The 21,038-nt window shown below is 36.1% G+C and overlaps 1 protein-coding gene across 3 annotated transcripts; it reads right to left on the reverse strand.

The window, feature by feature from the left end:
- Positions 1–574: 574 nt before the first annotated feature.
- Positions 575–14,635, reverse strand: LOC103931775 (kinesin-like protein KIN-7O). 3 transcript variants are annotated; one of them, XM_048576341.1, is made up of 33 exons: positions 14,392–14,635; positions 14,198–14,287; positions 13,979–14,097; positions 13,199–13,312; positions 13,030–13,111; positions 12,497–12,564; positions 12,330–12,404; positions 12,100–12,245; positions 11,923–12,025; positions 11,198–11,278; positions 10,969–11,037; positions 10,803–10,862; positions 10,562–10,723; positions 9,354–9,410; positions 8,123–8,368; positions 7,984–8,046; positions 7,718–7,903; positions 7,479–7,583; positions 6,611–6,697; positions 6,313–6,462; positions 6,002–6,115; positions 5,825–5,911; positions 5,525–5,728; positions 5,257–5,439; positions 4,714–4,920; positions 4,493–4,576; positions 4,224–4,364; positions 3,690–3,784; positions 2,837–2,915; positions 2,589–2,735; positions 2,330–2,449; positions 2,176–2,247; positions 575–927 (listed from the first exon to the last, which is right to left on the reverse strand). In XM_048576341.1, the coding sequence occupies exons 1-33, from the start codon at positions 14,510–14,512 to the stop codon at positions 688–690; spliced, it is 3,957 nt and encodes a 1,318-aa protein (XP_048432298.1). In that variant the 5' UTR covers positions 14,513–14,635; the 3' UTR covers positions 575–687. The 3 variants fall into 3 exon arrangements, with proteins under 3 accessions (XP_048432298.1, XP_009339579.1, XP_048432299.1); XM_009341304.3 differs by having other exon boundaries at positions 4,493–4,582; positions 14,392–14,632; XM_048576342.1 differs by lacking the exon at positions 6,611–6,697 and having other exon boundaries at positions 4,493–4,582; positions 14,392–14,633.
- Positions 14,636–21,038: the final 6,403 nt, after the last annotated feature.

Consider the following 21,038-nt stretch of genomic DNA (forward strand, 5'->3'; position numbering starts at 1 on the left):
CTCACATTAGGAATAAAAACGAAAGTAAACAATTATAACTTATGAAACCTACCCAACCAAACCCGCCATAAAATAGTTTGTGTGGGTTGGTTTGCCCAATTTATTGGGTGGAAATAGATTTGAATAATGTGAATTGAGTTGGACAACAAGTTGAAGTCGAACCCTACCATATGATCCATTGCCCAACCCTAGTAGGGAGTGGGCTCTTTGGGGCTTTGAATCCTAGACTCCTCACCCTCCTCCTAATGAGCTAAGTTTTCTCCCTATTTCTTTCCAAGTTTTAGTGAAGGGAGCTGGAAATTGGATTTGAGGTGATAACATGAATCTAACGTGAATCTGAAGCAATAAAAATGGCGAGCGGGGGTGGCAGGTTCAAGAAGTGTTCCTTCTCCGCTTCAGTATAACTCAGCAACAAGAGAGCAATCAGTCAGAGCCTGAAACATTCGGGTCGACCCTAAGAGGTTGCCGAAAAATGACAAATTGCCGGGAAAGCTGCAGGGAGGGGGAAGTTGACGACGCTTGTTCTGCCATCGCGGTGGCTCCAATGAGGACACTAATAAGCACTTGTTAATGATAAATCTAATATTACATTCATTAAATAGTAACTAGATGTTCATTAAACAGCACACAAGAGGCACTGGCTAATGATAAATCAATCTCTAATATAATCATAAGCAACTCATGGATTTATTTTTGTTCATGACCACTCTTTGCAGCAGCAAGCTGCTTTTTAAGGCCGAGGACCTCAACTCCTTTTGAAGCTAACAGGTCCTTTAGCTTGACTGTAGCCTCCTCATACTTCCTGTTCATGTGATTGGACTCGTCTAGAGCGTCCTTGTATCTACTTCGGAAGGCATCTAACTTTGCTTGTGCCCCTCGAAGCCTCATTCGGAGCTTTGCTTTGTCTATGCTGTTTTCAACTTGGTCCTGACCAAAGTATAGTAGGCCAAATTAAGGACGCAGCAAAGAAAGATTATATTACCTGCGAAACTTCTTTTCTTTCTTTTCTTGAGAGGAAACAACTACGCATGAAAGTTTTAGATTTGAATTTCGACTCCACATGAAATTTTACTTTCATTTTTTTTCTTATTCCCTGTGGTGATACGTCACTCTTAATGCGACTGTTGTGAAGAAGTTAAACACTTGTGGTAAACCCCATTAGCAATTAAGGATCAAATCAAACTTCCATTAGTTTTCCATTAAAAAGGGGCTTAAAATTTTCATTTCAAACAATTCAGGTAACTCAGAAGCCAAAAGCATTAGAGTTTGAGAAGGCCGTTCGCTGACCACAGAGTTGGAGACTCACTAATTTATTGAAATTGGTATTTCATGTGCATTGTGAGGCTTGAGGCCTGGTGTAATCACCCTAAACGTAGTTCTGAATGGGTTTTGCAAGACGAGGAGTATTGAAGATGCTTTAAAGACGCTAAACAACATGACGGTGGACAAGTTTTGTGCGCCAGAGTAGGATCAAATAGAACAGACTAAGAGGTTTTGGGATGATGTTATTTGGCTATCACAGAATCACAGAAACACAGCAACTTTGTACATGCTGCAATTATCAAAGGGATTTACCTTCAAGGGACGTTAGATCAAGCATGTCATTTAATTTAGGAATGAGTAGATGCTGGGGCCTTTCCATATCTTTAAAGACATGTGATTAATGCTTCTGTATATTAGTATGAAGAAGGAAGGAAGCATATGAACTTGCAAGAGAGATGGAAGAAACGGACTGAAAACAGAAATCTGAAAATACGGTTCAATTTAAGCCTCAAGCCTCCGAATTTCCATCAAATCCTAATTTCAAACACCTCAACTGTATTATGCGAACGACCATCCCAAATGGTACAAGATATGAAGTTAATTGTTTGAAAATGATGATATTAAGCCCTTTACTAACGGAAGACTAATAGAATTTGGATTTGGACCTTAATTGTTAACAGGGTTCACCACAAGGGTCACCTTAGAATTGAGCTCTCACCACAGGGACCACAAAAAAAATTGGCCAAAATTTAATTAGAGATTTCTTGACTTCATTTGGAGCTAATGGATCTTAACATCCAAATGGTTAACCGGACCCAATTGTTGAAACTCAGCTGTATACTATTGTTTATCTTTATGACTACAAATATAGCAACTACATTGCAGGACAAATTCAAGTATATAAGCACTTACTTTGTGAGTCTTTAACTCCATGCTTGATATTCTCCTTGTCAGTTCCTCGACTTGAAACTTTGCCTCCAACAACTGGTATCAAGTTCATCATTATATGAGATGAATCTCAAACAATTAAGTACCACTGAGAAAAAAGAACTTTTCAGTCACCTACCAAATCATTGTAACGTTTATTAAGACTTTCTTCTTCAATTGCAAGTTTCTGGTGCTCTTGGATCTGAGTCACTAGATTATCCCTTTCAATTGTCAAAACATGGAGCTGGTTGTTGAGACTCTGTAGACAAAAACCAATGAATCAAAAATATTGAATAAATTTCAAGAATAAATGTTAGTTTCTTCCTTACAACTAACTACTATACTTCTTCCCTGAACATTATGTACTGTTTCGAAAAGAACAGAAATGGAGATATTACCTGGTAGTCATTTGGAAGTTCGGATAACTCTTTTATTTGAATCAACAAGCCTTCTCTTTCTTTACTCAGACAACTGAGCTCCTTCCGAAGCACATTCACCTCCTCACAATCATTAATTCCGCACGTCCCCCAGTTTGAGCTCAACATCTAAATGGTTTACAAGTAATTTTAAAAAAGAAACATACAGAACAATGATAAATACGTGTAATAATACCAAACAGTATTTTGAGAAGAAGCAAAAAACTCACTTCTTGAGACTGTTTGCTCAGAATATCATCTATACTCTCACCACTATTCAGTTGATCAATCCCCAAAGACTTCTCCACGCTGCAACAGAAGTATAATAAAATAATAATATTTTGGTCTTCCAGATATTCACAACTTTGATGTTCGGATTCAAGACATTCATTGGATAAAAAAAAAAAAAAAAAAGATTCAAGACATTCTAATACATACAGCAGGGGAAAAAATGAGTAATTTACACCGGATGGTAGAAAATAACAGGAGAAGAAATATTTTGGCAAGCAGAAACGTTGTCCTAAGCCTGCCGGATAGATAGAATAACAAACCCTTAACGGGGGAACATGAGTTTTTAGGGAATCGGTCAGCATGAATCAAGCTAACAACACCCATTACCCAACCCCAACAGAGCAGCAGAAGAAACCAACCCATATAAACTGCGTACTGGTTTCTGAAAGTTGAGGCATATAATTCAAGATTTATAGATTAGAAGACGTATGCTATCTTTATCTTTTATTAGAAGGGTGGGCTGAAACTTCAGAATAAAAAAGAAAAGTTTGCTGGAAAAGGACCATGATCATTTGTGATGTATATGCATGCATAGCAAAGATTAGACAATGACCAAGATGGTGTGAAACGGTGGCAAAGCCATAATTTCATCACCAAACCCAGTCAAGCAGCTCAGTTCAAGCACTGAGAGCTGCAAAAATACTAGACCTTTTGCTGCACCACAGAGAGAGAGAGAGAGAGAGAGAGAGAGAGAGAGAGAGAGAGATCCCCACCAATGGTACCCAAGACCAAATAATATTTAAGACGTAAGTAAAGTGGAGAAAAAAGGAGGGAAAGGAAACTGAAACAAACCTGAATGTCTTCTGTCCAGCTGTTTCCTCGCAACAAGTTAATCTTTCCCTTAGGACCTTGCACTCTTGTCTACAAGAGTCCAACTCATTCCTCACCTAACAGTTTGACATAATCGCAACCAATAATCAATAAGAAATACTGTGGGTTTTGAACATTCTATATCACAATTATATGCATCTGCAACAGGAAAAGACCAACCACAATAGTTCTGAATATACTTGGACAAATGGTCAAAATATCGTTCCTAATCATAATAACCAAATGGGAGAAACAAAATTGATATGTTTAGACAGGCAATTTAAATAAATAGAATCTTTTGTGACACCACAACCAAGGCTTCAAGGAAGTTCGGCAGGAGAGAATCAAACTGAGGGTGATACAATAAGGTCAATTCAATGAGTGGGAAAGAACAGTGAAACTTAATGGCCAAATTTACGCAATTTTCTCTCGAATTCAAGGTTTTGGGTAGAGATCATATCGAAGACTAGCAAGGAAACTCTTCATAGTGTACACAAGAGCGGAGATGAATACCACCTCAGACATTTCCCTTGTTAATGATGTAATCTCCATGTTGTATAACTTTGATTTCTCTTCCATCGCTTCAATGGAAGCCTTCTCCTTAGCTGACCATATTGCTCTTTCCTCCTCCATTTCCAAAAGGGAATCTGTAAGTTGCTGCAAACGAAAGATACAAATCAAATGAGCAACTATGCACCAAGAACCAGTTACACACACAAGCTTAAATAAGAGCTGATATTTTTATTTTATAATATAGGAAAAATTACTGCCCAAAATTAGGCTACCATCGCCAAGTCTTCCTTTTCTTCAGTGAACATTTTAATGGAACCTTCCATCTTTTGCTGCTCAAATGTAGATTCTTCTAACCTCTGCTTCTGGATGTACAGAAAGGTAACAATGAAAAATAAGAAAAATTCACATAATAAAGACACTAGCCATTTATTGATGGAAATGAAAGTACAAAAAGATTTGGGTTAGTGTGAAAGAGAAACAAAGACAAGCTTACCAGGGCCAAAAGCTCTTCCTGCAAAGCTTCCAGTTCCAAGTTTGATGTGCTCAGTTTTTCAGACAGGTTTTCTAATTCAGATGCTAAAGCATCGTTGGTGGACATAGCGTCTTCTTTTTCCCTGTATACAGCTGATAACTCTTCTTCTAGAGAATTAATCTTTGTCTCCGTTTCAAAAGCATAAACTTCCATCTTTTTGTATTCTTCCTGAAAAACAGAAAAGACCAAAAAAATAGAGTTATCATCATTAAATACTTAACAAAACTATGATGCTAAAATCTATATTTTATCCAAACGAGGCTAAAATGCTTAAGCAGAGTAACTTAAAGACCAAAGAACATAACAAGTAAATTCATGTAAATTTTACTTAAAAACCTCAACAAAATATTTACTATTCTCTTGTCAGCATTGACAATTATTTTCTTTTTGTATAAGTCGCTCATCAATTCAGCATATTGACATGTAAAGCTAAAATAACTTGCATGTTGTGTTACCAACATGATGCATAGTAAAGGAGCAGAAACTAGACATCATTTTCAGCACCTGCAATGTCTGTTCGAAGGCAAGGTTTTTTGCTCTTTTAGGATCTGATGTCTTCAAACCCTTATCATTAACTGAATCACGCCTTCTGCCAGCAAGCGACTCACGTTTGTTCATGTCACGTTCAAGAAGAGAGTTCTGACTGTGCAATCGTTTTATTTCTCGTTCAGCAGATGCTTTTTCACCCTGCAAATAGGCGAATATGTTGTAAAGTGAAAGGCTGTGATTTAATGATATCAATGACCAGAGCCAAAGGCACATAGTATCAAACCTCCAGTTTGGTTTTCTCTTGTATGGCGTTCTTCAGCTTACACTCTGTCTCTTTCAACTTCATTCTTGTTTTTTCAACATCTTTGCGCAGATTTTCCTTTTCCTTGGCCAAAGAACAAGATGATAAACCTGATATTTCTTTTTCAAGGACTTGTATATGAGAAATATATTCTCCCTTTTCCAAATCCTGTTGTTCCAACATTTCCTGAAATAATAATCAGAGAAAAGGACTTACTAATGATAATGGTAAGAATATTGCTTTAAAAAATGATAGTGATATAATGCCAACATAAAAACTTACCCTCAAAGACTGTTCGGAATTTTGAGTCTGCAGTTTCAGTTCTTCTATCTGGTTCTGAAGATCAACAGATTGATTGTACAAAAGGAACTGCATACCATATATTAATACAGTTGTTTAATGTGGTCTGGAAGTAAAAAAATTTCAGGATGTCTCACATAAGTAAAGTTATAACCTAACCTTTTCAGTCTCAAGTTCAGAAACTTTCTGCATCATGTAAGAGTTTAACTTCTCATGGTCACTGATAATTGTTTTTTGTTTCAAGGATAACTCGCACATTAAAGACTTGAAATCCTGCATTACAATGAAATCAGGCCATATGATGGTAAAAAGGAATTCAAACGTTCACAGAATAAAGACCACAGCAGCGTCAGAAAATAAATCAATATCACCTCAGAGATAACATCTTAAGACATCTACAAACTATTTCTTTTGACAAGTATTAGAATATAAGAAAAGTCATTATAAGATGATGCTTCAGAAATACTCACTAGGAATGTATCGAATAGCACAGAGAAACTCTTAGAGACCTCATCCAAAACTGAAGATACACTTTCAATTGCTATTTCTGAGCTTCGAACTTCCAATATTATTTCTTGGACCCCCTTTGCAAGCTCGATCAAAAAGTCAGAACTTCCATCCTAGATGAAGCTATTGAAAGTTAGCTGCATATACTTTAAAAGAGAACATGTATACTCAACCAAATCTACAGTATGAACACTGTACAAGTTGTGAGTAATAGATACTAATGATCGTCATAGAGTTTAACACCAAAGAAGGAGATCGTACATCAACTTTTGTTACAGATTCGTTCCAACTACGTTGATCACGAGCTACCCTGGCCTCCTCACGTGCAACTTGAAGCTCTTCATAGAGCTATTTACATTTAAAGAGACATGCCGATTTTAAAATTAACAGACAGAAGGAACTTCTTAATAACAGATCTAAACAATTAAAACAGAGAAATGAGTTCTCTAGATCTTTCTAACCAAGAAACCATGGAGCAGGAAGTGAGCGGGCATATGTACATACATAAAACAGTAACTTAAAACAGATACAACAATTTGACTTCATGTGTAATACCCTACTGCTGAAAGCTCAAAAGATTTGATCATTTTTAAAGGCTGTGTTTTTGAAACAGGCTCTTGTGAGTCTGACAAGAGAGAATATACAAGGCATTTTTACCTAAAATACTTTCAGCTGATAGCCTGTCAAATATATATAGCCCTTCACACGGGGAACCCCGCTCAACTGTAGCTAGTCCATATTGACACACGCACGTGTATAAAGGTATGTAGTATATACAGACATGGAGGCATATTGAGTGGTGGAGAGAGAGAGAGAGCTATCCAAGGTGCTTTAAGTTCTTAAAATGAACTGAATACGATTTTCTTTTTCTTTTTGTTATTGCAGGTGGGTGGTGATAATAAGCTTGAAGCTTAAGTTTGCAGCAGATTAGCGCTAAAAATATATCAAATAAAAATAAAAGCCATGCAATTGACTGTCAATGCAATTATTGACGTAAACATTTAAATGTACTAAGATCCCAAAAACATCCTGAAGAGTAGCTCTCTAAACGAATTGATGAAGCTGCTCATAGATTAAAATCTATTCACACGTTTATACAGAACAACTGACTAACATAAACTATGATTACCTCGTCAAACTTCTCCTGGGCACAAATGTTTTGCTCAGTTGCCAGCTCAACTACACTATCCAGATTTTGCTGGCTTGAAGACTTCTCTGTTTCAAGCATCTTAATCTGCAAGTAAAGAACAGACAAAATGTCAAAACAAATAAAAATTCAATTAGAAAGATACTGAATTATCAGAAGTTTAACGTGCATAACAGTTTTAAAAAATTCCGTTTTAAAGAAATAAAGAGCAAGAGAATTACCTGTTCTTGAAGTCGCTTAATCACAAGAATAACCTCTGGCTCTCTTAAACTACCGTTATTGTCCCCATTAATGGGACCTTTATTGATATAAGACTTGGAGTAATCATTATACATTGCTCCAGATAACATATCAGCCTCAGCGAGCTTCCGTGTCAAGCAATCAATTTGTATCTCACTCAAAGTTCTCTGAATGAGGTAAAGATTAGTATAGAGTGTAACAACATTTGCTGATGCATTCAGGGGCAGAAACAGTTATATATAGGAACCTGAGTTTCATATTTGATAAGCAAATCTTCGTATTCTGCTTGCAGATCTCCTAATTCATTGTCCTGTCAGACAATGGAGATTAGAATTGTGGATTGCCTAAGGTTCAGTATGGCAAAATGTAATGGAAATAGTACAAACCAAGGGTAAGCTTTTCGTCCTGGGTGGCACTTTTCTCCTATTAGTAACATGCAACAAAGCACATGGATCAGGAAGAGCACAGTCCTCCAACGTGATACTTTTACTTTCTTCGTCTTCTTTGCAAGACTCATTCTCAGAAACTTCAATCTCATGCACCAGTTCTTCAAAAGGAAGAAGTGGTCCGATGTCACGCTTCAGTCTCATAGGTTTTGCAGCAGATGCCTTCGACTGGATGGTGGATGGCACCTGAAATGCAGGAAAGTAATAATAATAAAAAATTAATAATAGCTTAAACTTATCGCACAACTGGATGATAGACATGTTCAGAAAATTCAGGGACCACATCAACACAGATAACAAAAGCACGTGAGATGTATTTGGAGCAGCCTGTGTCTTATCTTTATCCAGATTAGGCAATATAAGTCACAAATAAAAACTTAACAAGTTTTTACAACAGAATCCAGCCAAATGAAAGATATGCATAGCATTATATGAAAGTATTACCTTATTCTGACTAAGGAATGTCACAAAAGTATTTTAAATTCTACTTTGTATGGGGAAAAGGTTCAACTCCACAAACTGTGATGTTCGCCCCTTACGATTGACTGCAGATACTTTTCCTAATTTCCGGCTCCATTTGGGGCCATATCCATCACATGCCATCACTTTTCTAGATGGTAACACTTTCTCCTGTTTCCTATGAAAGAATTTGGAAGATTATGCTGGAATTAGAGGGGAGGAAGTATCTTTTTAGGCTCCAGTATCTTCTGTATCACTGATGCATATGAGGATGTTTCTGCCCTAGTTAGATGTTGAAACTTGAAACAGGGTGGTTAGATCTTAGATTCAGGGGCCATGTTGTCCAATCTTTTGTGTAATCTCCTTTTCCTTTACCAAAACATATTTCCTATCAAAATTAAGAAATTTCCACAGCTGTATTATTTGGGGAAGATTAAAATTTCCATGATTGCACATTGGTGGTGAAAATCTTGGTAGCTAAGCTTTGCATTGATTTGTTCAGTATAAAATGCAAATAAAATTACACTTCCAGTAAGTACCACCAACAGTGCCCAGTTTTTACTTATTTTGCATTCTACAATAAACTAAACAGACAATAAACAACACATGGGCAAGAATAAATCTTTCGTGAATCTATTAAAAATTGGTATTTGTAAACAAATTTAACATGAGAATTAATTATCATATACACTTAGTAAGAATAAAGTATTACCTCTCCCAAAGTCTCCCTTGCAAGTTTACCTGGACACCAAGTATCACGCCTCTTCTCCTGCAGAAACAAACTGGAAAACTTAAATAGAACCAGAGAGAAGGAGAACAAGAGATAGATAGACAGACAAACAGGGAGGGACAAGTCATAGATGTACATATGGTCGGGATACTGTCACCTTCAGTAACGGGAAAGCCGGAAAGGGCCTAAAACAATTTTTTTAAAGAAAAGTCACATAACGTGAGTTCCACTGAAACACAAGGAAATCTATTGGAAAATCTCCTAATTTAGCTACTGATATGCTGCAGGATTGCCCAGATTATGCATCACCATGACTTGTATAATTGTATTCCACTAAAAAGATAGTATTTAATTGTCATTGGTTACTTGACCCGTATAACTTCTTTTGCACAGCATTTCCTCTTCACACCTGGGACTAATGTACATAACAAAGGTTATCTGCATATAAACCTGCCCAAAGAAGTAAAGGATCAAGGATAATGACTGGTACAATCTTCCTTTTCTGTTCCATTGCTTGAGGGTTATTTATTTTTCCAGGACTGCTTTTTACCAATTAAACCCTTTTCCAGCAGAGCTAGTAACAAAATCAGTTCCTCCATCTCAAAGTCATGTAAGTTCCTTCTGAATGACGAATCCCAGCTAAATTGAATTGTTAGGACCTATTTGATCCCAACAATTGTTGAGATTGTTTGACAGATTACAATGCCTCCTAACTCATAAACTGATCTGTCAACACTTCCTCCCGAAACCTGACCCTTTCTCCATCCTTAACATCAATTTACAAGGCACTCTGAGAAACTACCGCAACCTGGTGAAAAATGTTTTTTCATGTTTATGACTTGACCCACAACTGTGTCCCATCCATTTCCTTGGATTCCATCCCACATACCCTACCCCTCCACCCATCCCAATTACCGAACAATGCTTTGTTTATTTATTTATTTATGTTTTGGTTACCTATCCCTAATCCCCGTCTTTGTATATGAAGATTTAACTAATCTTATCTCATTGGCAACGATACATTATAACATCAAGCATATATTTTGTGTTTATAGATAACAGAAGTTTGAACTTTGAAGCTGTTATTCTCATTTTCATAACAATAAAATTAGGAAACAAAACATATATATGGACATCAAAACTCATTATACAGAAGTCTGCAATGAAAGATAATTAATCATCATGCAAACCTTTTTCAAGCGGTCGCGATTCTCATCTCTATTTGAATACAACACCATTGAACTCAGGTTCTCAATTTTCTTAGCTTGCTGTTGCACCATCTTCTCTCGTTCTGCTTGGGCTTTTTTTTCCTCCTCCAACTCCAAAGCTATACGCTCCCTCTCTAACTCAGTCTGCACAGAAAGTATGCATATTCCAGAATACACTTGAATTCAACTAATTACAATAAACATAAAGTGTATATTTCCAAACCTGCAATAACGTATTTCGTAGATTGAGGATTTCCTCTGCCCAATGTTCTGAATGAGATTCCTGAAACATGCCGAATATTTAAATTCCTTTATTTTGCATTGACAATCTATATTTATAATGATTATCATACATGAGTGACGACAACTAAAATAAAAGCAAAATCAACCTGCAATTTCGCTCGAAGCTCCTCAATTTCTTTCTTTTGACGCTTGAGAAGAGCAGCATCTGTTAGAATCTGCCAGGAAGGACATACGTTGAAATAATAACAATTAAAACATATGATAGACATACAAGAACAATTCCTATGTCCAATGGATACAAACTTAGGAGAATCTGAAAGGGAACATTCAAAATTAACCCAAGAAAGATTGCAACAAATAAAGTGAGTAGAAAACCTCATTGACATGAGCACAATTCGTGACACGTAATGCTCTACTTGCAAATTGGAGACTGCTTTTAGTCTCATCTGCATGAATCTGACATAAAACAAAGGTATGAGAAACCAAGAAGAACACAAAAATGTAATATTGAAAAGTTAAAAGAAAATTCATCCCACAAAACGCCCATTATTTGGTCTGAAAACAGATTCAAAGAACCAACCATAGAAAGGAAGTCGCCGGACATCCAGATATACAAAAACATATCCACATATGCATATTATTACATATCCAAGCGATGTGCAAAAAGGGGCAGATCTGGAACTCACTTGACCTTACACTGCCATATGCTTTAGGACTGTAGTGATGGTTGGTTCAGGTTTCTGGGGTTGGTTGGGTTAGTCCTCAGTCACCTTTGGATATTCTTGGTGAAATGTTTAAGACTTCTGGGGTTGAAAGGAAAGAAAGAATATAGTGGAACTGTATTTTGGTAGTTTTGTCAGACAGAAATTCAAATTTTGGGATGAAAGAAAGAATTGTTGGGAAAAAGCAAAGTCACATTTGGGGTACATATGAGTAGGTTTTTTCAGTTAGATGACAGAGTTATAGTTTGGTTTTGTTTTGTTTTTTCTATGAAATTATCACGATGATGGTGACCTGGGTGCACAGAGTCTTGTTTCTTGTATTTTGATTGGTATTAATAAAGCCTGGTTCTCACTAAAAAGGACTATAGGAAACATTACTTGTGCTAGCGTGATGTTGCATATTATAGCTGTGTTTGCATTTCCACCCAAAGCAGGTTGCAATATGCGCGTAAGTTTGCTATCTCGATATGGGACATGTCCCCTGCATCATATATTGAGGAAGGTCAATCTATGTATAGAGATATACACTTAAGATCCAACGAATGCAGAACCTACCCTTGACTCTCAGCACCTTCACTCAGTTTTTTAATGACAGTTCCCAAAGTCATAAGGCTTTTATTGATATGGGAACCCTCTTTGAGCCGAACACCTTCTGCACCGGTTTTTGCAGCACGTTCAGAACCAGCTAGGTCCACTAAATTCTAGAAACAAAAGAAAGCATTTGATCCATAATAAAATAGGAGGAAAGGAAAAAGAAAGATATACTGATTTTGACAGAAACATACCAGAACTGAAACACGGACCGCATCACAAGAATTAGCAATATCTTCACCTTCATGTTTATCTCGGCTTTCAATTATCTATTTAAAGCATCATAATAATAATAACCATGAGCCACATAAGATGTATAATCCAAATGACAATCAACAATGGTAAGAATGTAAAAGTATACCATGCGGAAAATAGTGTGGGACCTACTACTGTACAGATTCATATTTGTCTCTCCGATATGCCGATGAGCTGAAATTTTAAAAGATAAAAGCGTCAAAATACTTTCAAATGGCTGATATATTTAATAGATAGTGCACACAAAAACTAGGGCAACCCATAGCACCTCTGTTTCAGGTGAAAGGAAGGGATTGAGAGTGTGCGGTGTTTGGTGTTTTAAGTAGAGTGTCTCTACATGTATGGCTGTGTGTGTGTTTGTGTGTGTGTGAGGGTGTGAGACTGAGACAAAGACAAGCCTAAAGATTGTATTGATAGAAGTTCAGAGAGACAAAGAATTCGAAGAAAAGGAAAAGCTGAGAGATGGAATGATTTTGGAAACTAACTACAGTACTTGCAGTTCACACATTCTTTAATCCTAATTGCATACCCCAAACAGAAGTACAACAGTGATAGCTAATCCGTTTAGGGAGAACTTAATAACTCTTGATAAGTACTTTAATACAGATGAATACATATAATACTGTAAAAAGTAATTACACTCTCCGAACTCCATGAGATCAAGGACTTGCTCTGGAGAGGCAACAATTTCTTCTCGCAACCCAGCAACATATATCCCTCGCTGTATTCATAAAGGGAAACGGAACTTTCAGTTACTTAAGTACTGATAAACTATCATAATAATTAAACTATAACGTAAATTCAATACCTCTAGACTTTCATGAATTTGCAACTTTCGATGCTCAGGAGCCAACAAATCATTTATGTCCTCATTATAGATCTCCATATAAGACATTCGTAATAGGAATTCCCGATCCACATCCTAAAATCAAGAAATAACTTGAGAATGCGCAATTGGGCATACACTGGGTTTCCAATATAAATATTAAAATAAAATTTCTATGTTAAGGAGCTAAACCAGTGAACAAATTCATGAATACAAAATAAAGAACTATGGTCACTGGTAAGTCTTAAAGAATAATTGACTTTAAGTGATCTATTTAGCAGTCCACACACTATAATACTTAAGCTATGTATCAGATGTAACCTACTCAGTTTAGCCATTTGCCGAGTCTAGGACAAGTGGACAGCATAGAATAGCTTCAGCCACCCTTACATTAAACGGATCAAGCTGTGTCCTTAGGGGTCCCAGATAAAATAAAGTGGCATCAACAGTCACTCTGTACAAGTCTCAGCTACAAAAACGATTACGAAATCGCTGTTTGATTGATCTAAGTATGCTAATTACCAAAGTGTATTAATTAATATTACTAGAAGTGTGCACAACAGTTTTCTGCAGCCAAGAACTGAAATGATAAGATAATTTCTAGGCATATAAAACGTAATAATATAAGTTTGAACGAACATTTAAGCGTTAGAACTCGCACCTTGTTTGGTCAGAGAAATTTCAGAAATTAATTACTTTGCAATTTACAGTGTTACCAATAATCCATACCAAATTACACATTTGACAATCCAACCAAAGTACCTCTTGAATAATGTCGAACATATCGCGCACTGCAAGAGGAATCACCCCTGGTTCAGTAGCCGAGCCTCGAATGGTGTGAGTTTTCCCGCTGTTAGTTTGCCCATATGCAAACACGGTTCCTATAAACAAATAAGCAAAAAAGAAAAAGAAAAAAATAAGTGACAATTCAAAATAAATAAATAAAAATACCATTATTTAAATTGGGAACATTGAAGGTACCATTGAAGCCGCGAACCGCGGCGGCGACTATATCTTTGGTTTTTGATTCATAGACCTCGAAAGTCTTACAATCTTCACCGAAAATTCGATCTACAAACCCAAACAAAACAAATCTATGTAAATTGGAGAAAGAGAAGACATCTAACCCAGGAAATTGAAAAGTTCAGAGGAGAGAAAGAGGGTTGAGTGGGTACCGAATTCGAACTTGGAGTAGTTGGGGATGGCGATGGAGTTGCCGGAGATGCGCCAAGGGCTGGTCTTGGCGTCTTCGGCTGAGAGCGGCCGAGCACGCACAGTGACGTGTATTCTCTCCATTCTCTCTGGCTCTGCAGAATTAGTTGGCGGTTTTCAAAAGCTCATTTGGGTTTTTGCTTTTGGGTTCTGGCTTTTTTTCCCGCCTCTGTGTGCTTTGGAAGTGGGAGAAGACAACGCTGCTAAATTACGGAAATAGGCTTCTCGAAAAGCATTCGCTGGAAATAAATAATAAAAAATAAGCTCGACTCCTAGCTCACAAGAGAATTTTCAATGTGATCAGAATACGAAATGATACACGAGATTTCTTAACACTTCCATTACTATTTTATTATATTGGGTTTTGGGTCCACTTGAACCCACTCTCTCAGTTCTCCCCGCACTCACCCAATTCCTCTCCCTTCCTCACTCAGTTTCACACTTTCCTCCCCCTTTGATTGTTCGCACTTTCTTCTTCCTCCTTCCACATACACACACGACGACAATGGCGACACCACCACCGATTCTCTAACAAACTAAGATCATACAGCACCATCATTACATTCCTCCTAGCACCTTGAACTCGTCGAGTTGGGCAAGACTGTTGGAGTAATATTAGAAAATATGAAAAATAACAATATAATTCCAATAATAATAATCATAAAGAAATTCACAACATCAATTATATATGAGATTAATATAAACAATTAGAGAGAAAGTTAGAATAACTGACAAACTTGGAGATTGAAGCTTGTATAAATGCAATGTCCTAAAGATAGAATGTCGCCCCTACTCTTATGCTTGTAGTTCGGTAAGCGTCCATCTCCCAGGATTCAACAATCTATAATCTAAAGTCAAAGCACTTCAATCTTCGGACTCTGGCGAACTTTATATATTCTGTACACTCAAGACACGACTCGGAATTTGACTTACAAAGCATGAGAGAAACAAAGTGGGGAAACCCTATTTCTCAAGAGTAAAAATTAACTCTAATTTTCTATATCTAATACCACTGGTTTCATGGGTTTATATAGAATCCAATGTCTACTTATTAAAGAGATGTAATTTTTCATCTATAAGTATACATCACTTATCAAGGGACACCTAAACAACATAACCTTTCTAAGAAATTGGTTAACAATATTTTTAATTCAATTATTAAAATTATATATTACAATATTTCATATTATAATATATAATTTTCAACAATCCCCCATATGAATGAAAAATTAGAAAGAATTTGAGAGTGCAAACAAATAAGAGATGCATCGAGAGATGTGTCTTTTGGACTTGAACCTACCCTAGTGAATAATTATCGGATTTACTTGGTGACGCAGTGAATATAGAATCTTGAACTGCTTACTGCAGTAGTAAACCGAGACAATAAGCAACACACACCTCTAATCCTAATATATTCCGGTTCATACGGTTGTGTTCATTTTGGTCCTGAACAAATCCCGGATTCATGAGAGCTTTAGAGAATTTAGTCATCGCATACTCATAAAAGCGACCCACTTCTACTCTCACATAGGTGACCACTGATTAAGAATAGTCTACTCTATTCCTCTTATTTATAAGATATCACTGTCATTAAGTATAAATATGCATCCTAAAACTTCTGCAAACAACACACTTCTTCCACCATAGGAATAAGGTATATAGTGAGTTAACTTCTTTGAATCATGCCCAACCAGTTTGCCTATTGAACTTAAATCATGGAATCTCCAATCAACTAAGTTAGGTTTCCGCCCGGCTAATTCATTAGTTATGTTGGCTTTAGCCTCATTCCCCTCGATGATCAACTTACTCTCTAGTCAAACCTTCAATAATTGGTACCACTAAGGTTGTTTAAGGTGTGCACAGTCCATTTTATGAAATTATATTTCATATGAGAGTAGTTGTTTCTCAATTTTAAGTCCTCAAAAGTATATATATGTTGGGACTCTTCTAAGTAATTTGCCTATACTTGAGTAAACTCCCCCCACATTTAAGGTATTTATTGATAAGTCTATAACCTTTCAATACCTTAAAATACCATTGCAAGAGATATTCTTTATCTCTTTCTAGAAGCAAATTACTTTTTCATTCTACTTAAGTTGACATATAATCCAAAGATAACTATGTCACTCCCCCACAATTCACTCACATTGTGGTTGCTTTTTAATACTATCAATTACTCTTCATCATACTTAAGAAGTAGGAACCAATGAATATATTTTCTCTTTATCTATCTTCACTTCTAGGCTTTCAAGCCTCACAAGTCATTTTTATGTCTATCTTCAATTGTTAGGGGTTTGTCTGTAGAATGTACACAGTTTCCACTATAAGCCTCACCCTAGAGTGCTTAAACCTTTTAAAGTAGACTTTGGCCCCCACAACTGAAACGTCATCTTCAAGATGAATAAATCAAACAAAATGAGTTTATGCTTTACAATTTAACTAAGGACAACATCATTACTGATTGTCACTACTGAAAGTCAAATTTCATCGTCTTACCATGATGAACATGGTTCCCATTACATTACTCCTCTTTCGAGAAAGTACTCATAATTCTCCATAGTACAACACTTGATATACACTGGAGAAATACAAATATGCAATTATGATATGACAAACGATAATAATTGCATTTCTATATACCTTGTATTGCAGACATGGATTTTATGAATACACACATAAATCTGATAAATATATGCATATTAGTAGTGCATTTCTTTATTAACCAATAAACATTTGGTATGCACCTATCTGAAATAGGCAGTTTGGTCATTCACCCAAAATCAGTCATAATTTTTCCCTCTGAAAATATTTTAGAAGTATAATCTTCTAAATATTCCCATCATGATCAAGTTCCAACCCAAAATTGGATTGGCGTCATATCATTCATTATATACATATCTTCTAATAGCCATGTATATATGCATTCGAAACATTATAAATCCTTTTGATCAATCTTGAAGGAAAATTTTGGTTTCATAAAATCACCTTTGAATCTGACAATAATGAAACCCATGCGAAAATCAAAATCTTCGATCATCTGTATCATGCATATCTAGTCCATGTGGGAATGAATTGAAAGTTTATGATACAGACATTTTTCTCGGCAACCGTGAACCAAACTGATCAAGCAAGGCATCTGTTGAGAAAAGTCATTGGGGATGCCCAAATATCCACTGGCCTGATCACAAACCATCTGACCCTTGCAGTCAACCAATGTGACTTTCTATTACAATGTGGCAATACCCATACAAATTTTCGTCCAGGAAGTTCATCTATTCGACTTACAATTGAATGCATCTTCTGAGACATATCTATATTGAATCCTTTTCAGTTATGAGATAACATGTTTGATACAAACCCAGATTTACACTGTTGCATACAGTCCACAAAAACATATATTTATTTCTCACGTAAATCAGAAACTAACGAGAGTAAACTCACAGTAAAATGCCAAGAAACATTCAATTCTTGGCACATCAAATACGACACCATATGTTGTCCAATACTTTCAAAGCCACAACTTTAAACTCTAAATATGAGAATCGCGAACATTCATATTTTTCTTTTTTTCTAATTATTGCATAAAAAAAATTTCTATCTTTAGATTGTTGGAGCAATATTAGAAAATATGAAAAATAACAATATAATTCCAATGATAATAATCATAAAGAAATTCACAACATTAATTATATATGAGATTAATATAAACAACTAAAGAGAAAGTTAAAATAACTGACAAACTTAGAGATTGAGGCTTGCATAAATGCAATGTCCTAAAGATAAAATTTCGCCTCTACTCTTGTGCTTGTAGTTTGGTAGGCGTCCATCTCCCAGGATTCAACAATCTATAATCCGAAGTCAAAGCACTTCAATCTTCGAACTCTGGCAAACTTTATATATTCTGTACTCTCAAGACATGACTCGGAATTTGACTCACAAAGCATGAGAGAAACAAAGTGGGGAAACCCTATTTCTCAAGAGTAAAAATTAACTCTAATTTTCTATATTTAATACCAATGGTTTCATGGGTTTATATAGAATCCAACGTCTACTTATTAAAGAGATGTAACTTTTCATCTATAAGTATACATCACTTATTAAGGGACACCTAAACAATATAACCTTTCTAAGAAATTGGTTAACAATATTTTTCATTCAATTATTAAAATTATATAGTACAATATTTCATATTATAATATATAATTCCCAATAGAGACTACCACTACCAATCAACTCATCATTATCCCTAGCTTCATATTCGAACCTTGCAAGCTCGAATATGCCTTGAATTCGAAGAAACCCAAGAGCCCAATTTCGAGCCGACACTTTCAGTCCACTTTCAGACCATTTCTAGCCACCTTTTAAACTCCCAATAGGTAAAATCTCATTCCTGGTTGTTCAAGCTTCATTTTGACATATTGTACATGAAGAATGGTTGAGTTTTGAGCTTGTTTTGGCTCTATCAAAACTTCAAAGCCAAAAACCTAGATTGTGGCAAAATTTCGACCTGTGCACGGTAGCTGCAACAACCAGAGTCCCTTGAATATTCCTTGGTGGCGACTGAATATTCTATCCACGTGACCCAAACTTGGAACATTTCGGTCAATGTCGAGGGAATATTCCACCCTCTTCATGTGGATGTGGAGACGCATGCAGACCTTTTGCCGGTGTATGGCGGTGTGTGCGGAGACACATAGCAGCCCACGACGGTGAACAAGGTTTTCTCGATCCTATTTTTCAGTAGTCTTCGTAGTATTTGATTAGTATACTAAGTGTGAGTTATTTCACTATAGGAATGGTATCCTCATGGATTACAAAGAGCGTGCAGACAAGGCTTTTATGACCATAAGGTGTAATCTGTGAGTGCACTTTTGATTTTAAACTATATTATATATTTTCCGAAACTGGTTTTACGTGATGCTTTTATATCATGCCTTACTTTTACACAGATAATGCAAATGTTTATTGTGATGATGATGATCTGATTTTTTATTTTTTTGAGAACCTTTCTTGGGAAAAGTTTTACTATCGTGTATTACTTTTAGGAATTGCAATGGTTATTATGATTTGTAACGCTTGTGATTTGAGACATTATTCATGACATGTTTTCATATGACTTATCTGCTCATCATGTATGCTTACACATGAAAGATAATATGATATGTTTGTAAACTCAACTCAATAATGAGAGAGCCGGATTCCATTAACATTTATAGGAATATAAAACTAATCAATACAGGATTAAGATATTAGAATACATTCATAATTACACAAGAACTAGAAGTAGACTAAACAGACTAGGACTTGTCTTCTCCAAGCGTGTCCTCTGTGTTGTCCTTGTTAGAATAGGACTGTGACTCAACAGAATCAATCAAAACTGATGTTGGTTTATCAATATGGTGTCTATAGTATTGTCTGGGGCCGAAACTAGCTTCACGAGTATGCTCACATGCACCATTACGCTCACATGCACCATTACGCTCGCATTGGATCCATTGTTGGTGCCAGCATGTACTAGTTTGCATTAGGCAACTAGAACTCGTATGTGATGCGCTTTACGCCATCATGTGTAGATTTATACACCCAACCTCTTCATGTAAGAACATCTCTATATGAGCTTGTGTATTTATCTAATGAGCATAACATGTCTGTTTTGTTGATGATTTGTGATTTACCTGCTTACTTGGAAGTAGGGATGGGCAACGGTTATGGCGAAGATTTGAAGCTATTATCTTTAAAACAAGCTATTATGGGCCAGATTTGGAGGAGATTTGAAGCTAAAACATGGCTGGACAAGTACTTGGCAGATTCTCGTAATTTAATTAGGGTTTTATTTTCTATTTTATTTTATTATTGTTTAGTTTCCTAGTTGGAATAAGAGACCTATGTTTTAGGGTTTGTGTGATGGCTCATCAAACATATTGTTTAGCCGTTCTTAATCTTTGGAAGGCTTTCTTTTATGCAATTTTGGAGTCAGAGAGCAATTGTCAGGGTTCTTGGAGATTTTCTACTTTAAGGTGTTTTCATTCCTTTTATTCTTAATAATATTTTTTATGATTTCAATTATGAATATGCGCAACTAATTCCTTTTGCTAGGGCGAAGCCTTGAGCCTTAGCATGAATATGTAATTTTTATTCAATTGCTTATGATTGTTTGCATGTACACTTTGAATTACTAATCACCGTGATTAAAACTATTTAATTGTCTTAATGCCTGATCACCATTAGGATCATTAGAAAAGTAATTTGATGCAGTTTTGGTCGGAAGGTTCCTTGAAATTGACGCTGGCTTCTTGTGATTAATAATTGTAATTTCACTTAAGATGAACACCACGTCTTAAGGGCTGCATGGTTTTTCAAAGGGTTTTCATAAAGCATAATGAGTCTTTCATGTTCACATTTGATCTGAACGTTCGGACAGGTTGCATGTTAGATATACGTTCTACGTTGGAGGTTCCAAGTAGAATATAAATTAGGAAAACCTAACCTTCAAAGTGGCATGTGTAAATCATAAGTAATTGGTAAAAATACATAAGATTGCTAGGTGATGGTGGAACCCTAATGCTTTCTTAATTTGATTTTTCCAAAACAATTTTCTTTCCCTTTCATC

This window comes from the organism of the source record quoted next, unplaced genomic scaffold (assembly GCF_019419815.1).
Source record: "Pyrus x bretschneideri cultivar Hongxiangsu unplaced genomic scaffold, Pyrus_bretschneideri_v1 Contig9, whole genome shotgun sequence".
Taxonomy (NCBI): domain Eukaryota; kingdom Viridiplantae; phylum Streptophyta; class Magnoliopsida; order Rosales; family Rosaceae; genus Pyrus; species Pyrus x bretschneideri.

What these genes read in the sequence shown, in the direction of transcription:
- LOC103931775 (XM_009341304.3), bottom strand. Translation starts at nt 14,512, where the DNA reads ATGGAGAGAATACACGTCACTGTGCGTGCTCGGCCGCTCTCAGCCGAA. An exon ending in TTAAGCGACTTCAAGAACAG is followed by an intron (nt 7,584 to 7,717) that starts GTAATTCTCTTG and finishes CTTTACTTGCAG; the next exon opens with ATTAAGATGCTTGAAACAGA. An exon ending in AACTTCCAAATGACTACCAG is followed by an intron (nt 2,450 to 2,588) that starts GTAATATCTCCA and finishes TTTTGTCTACAG; the next exon opens with AGTCTCAACAACCAGCTCCA.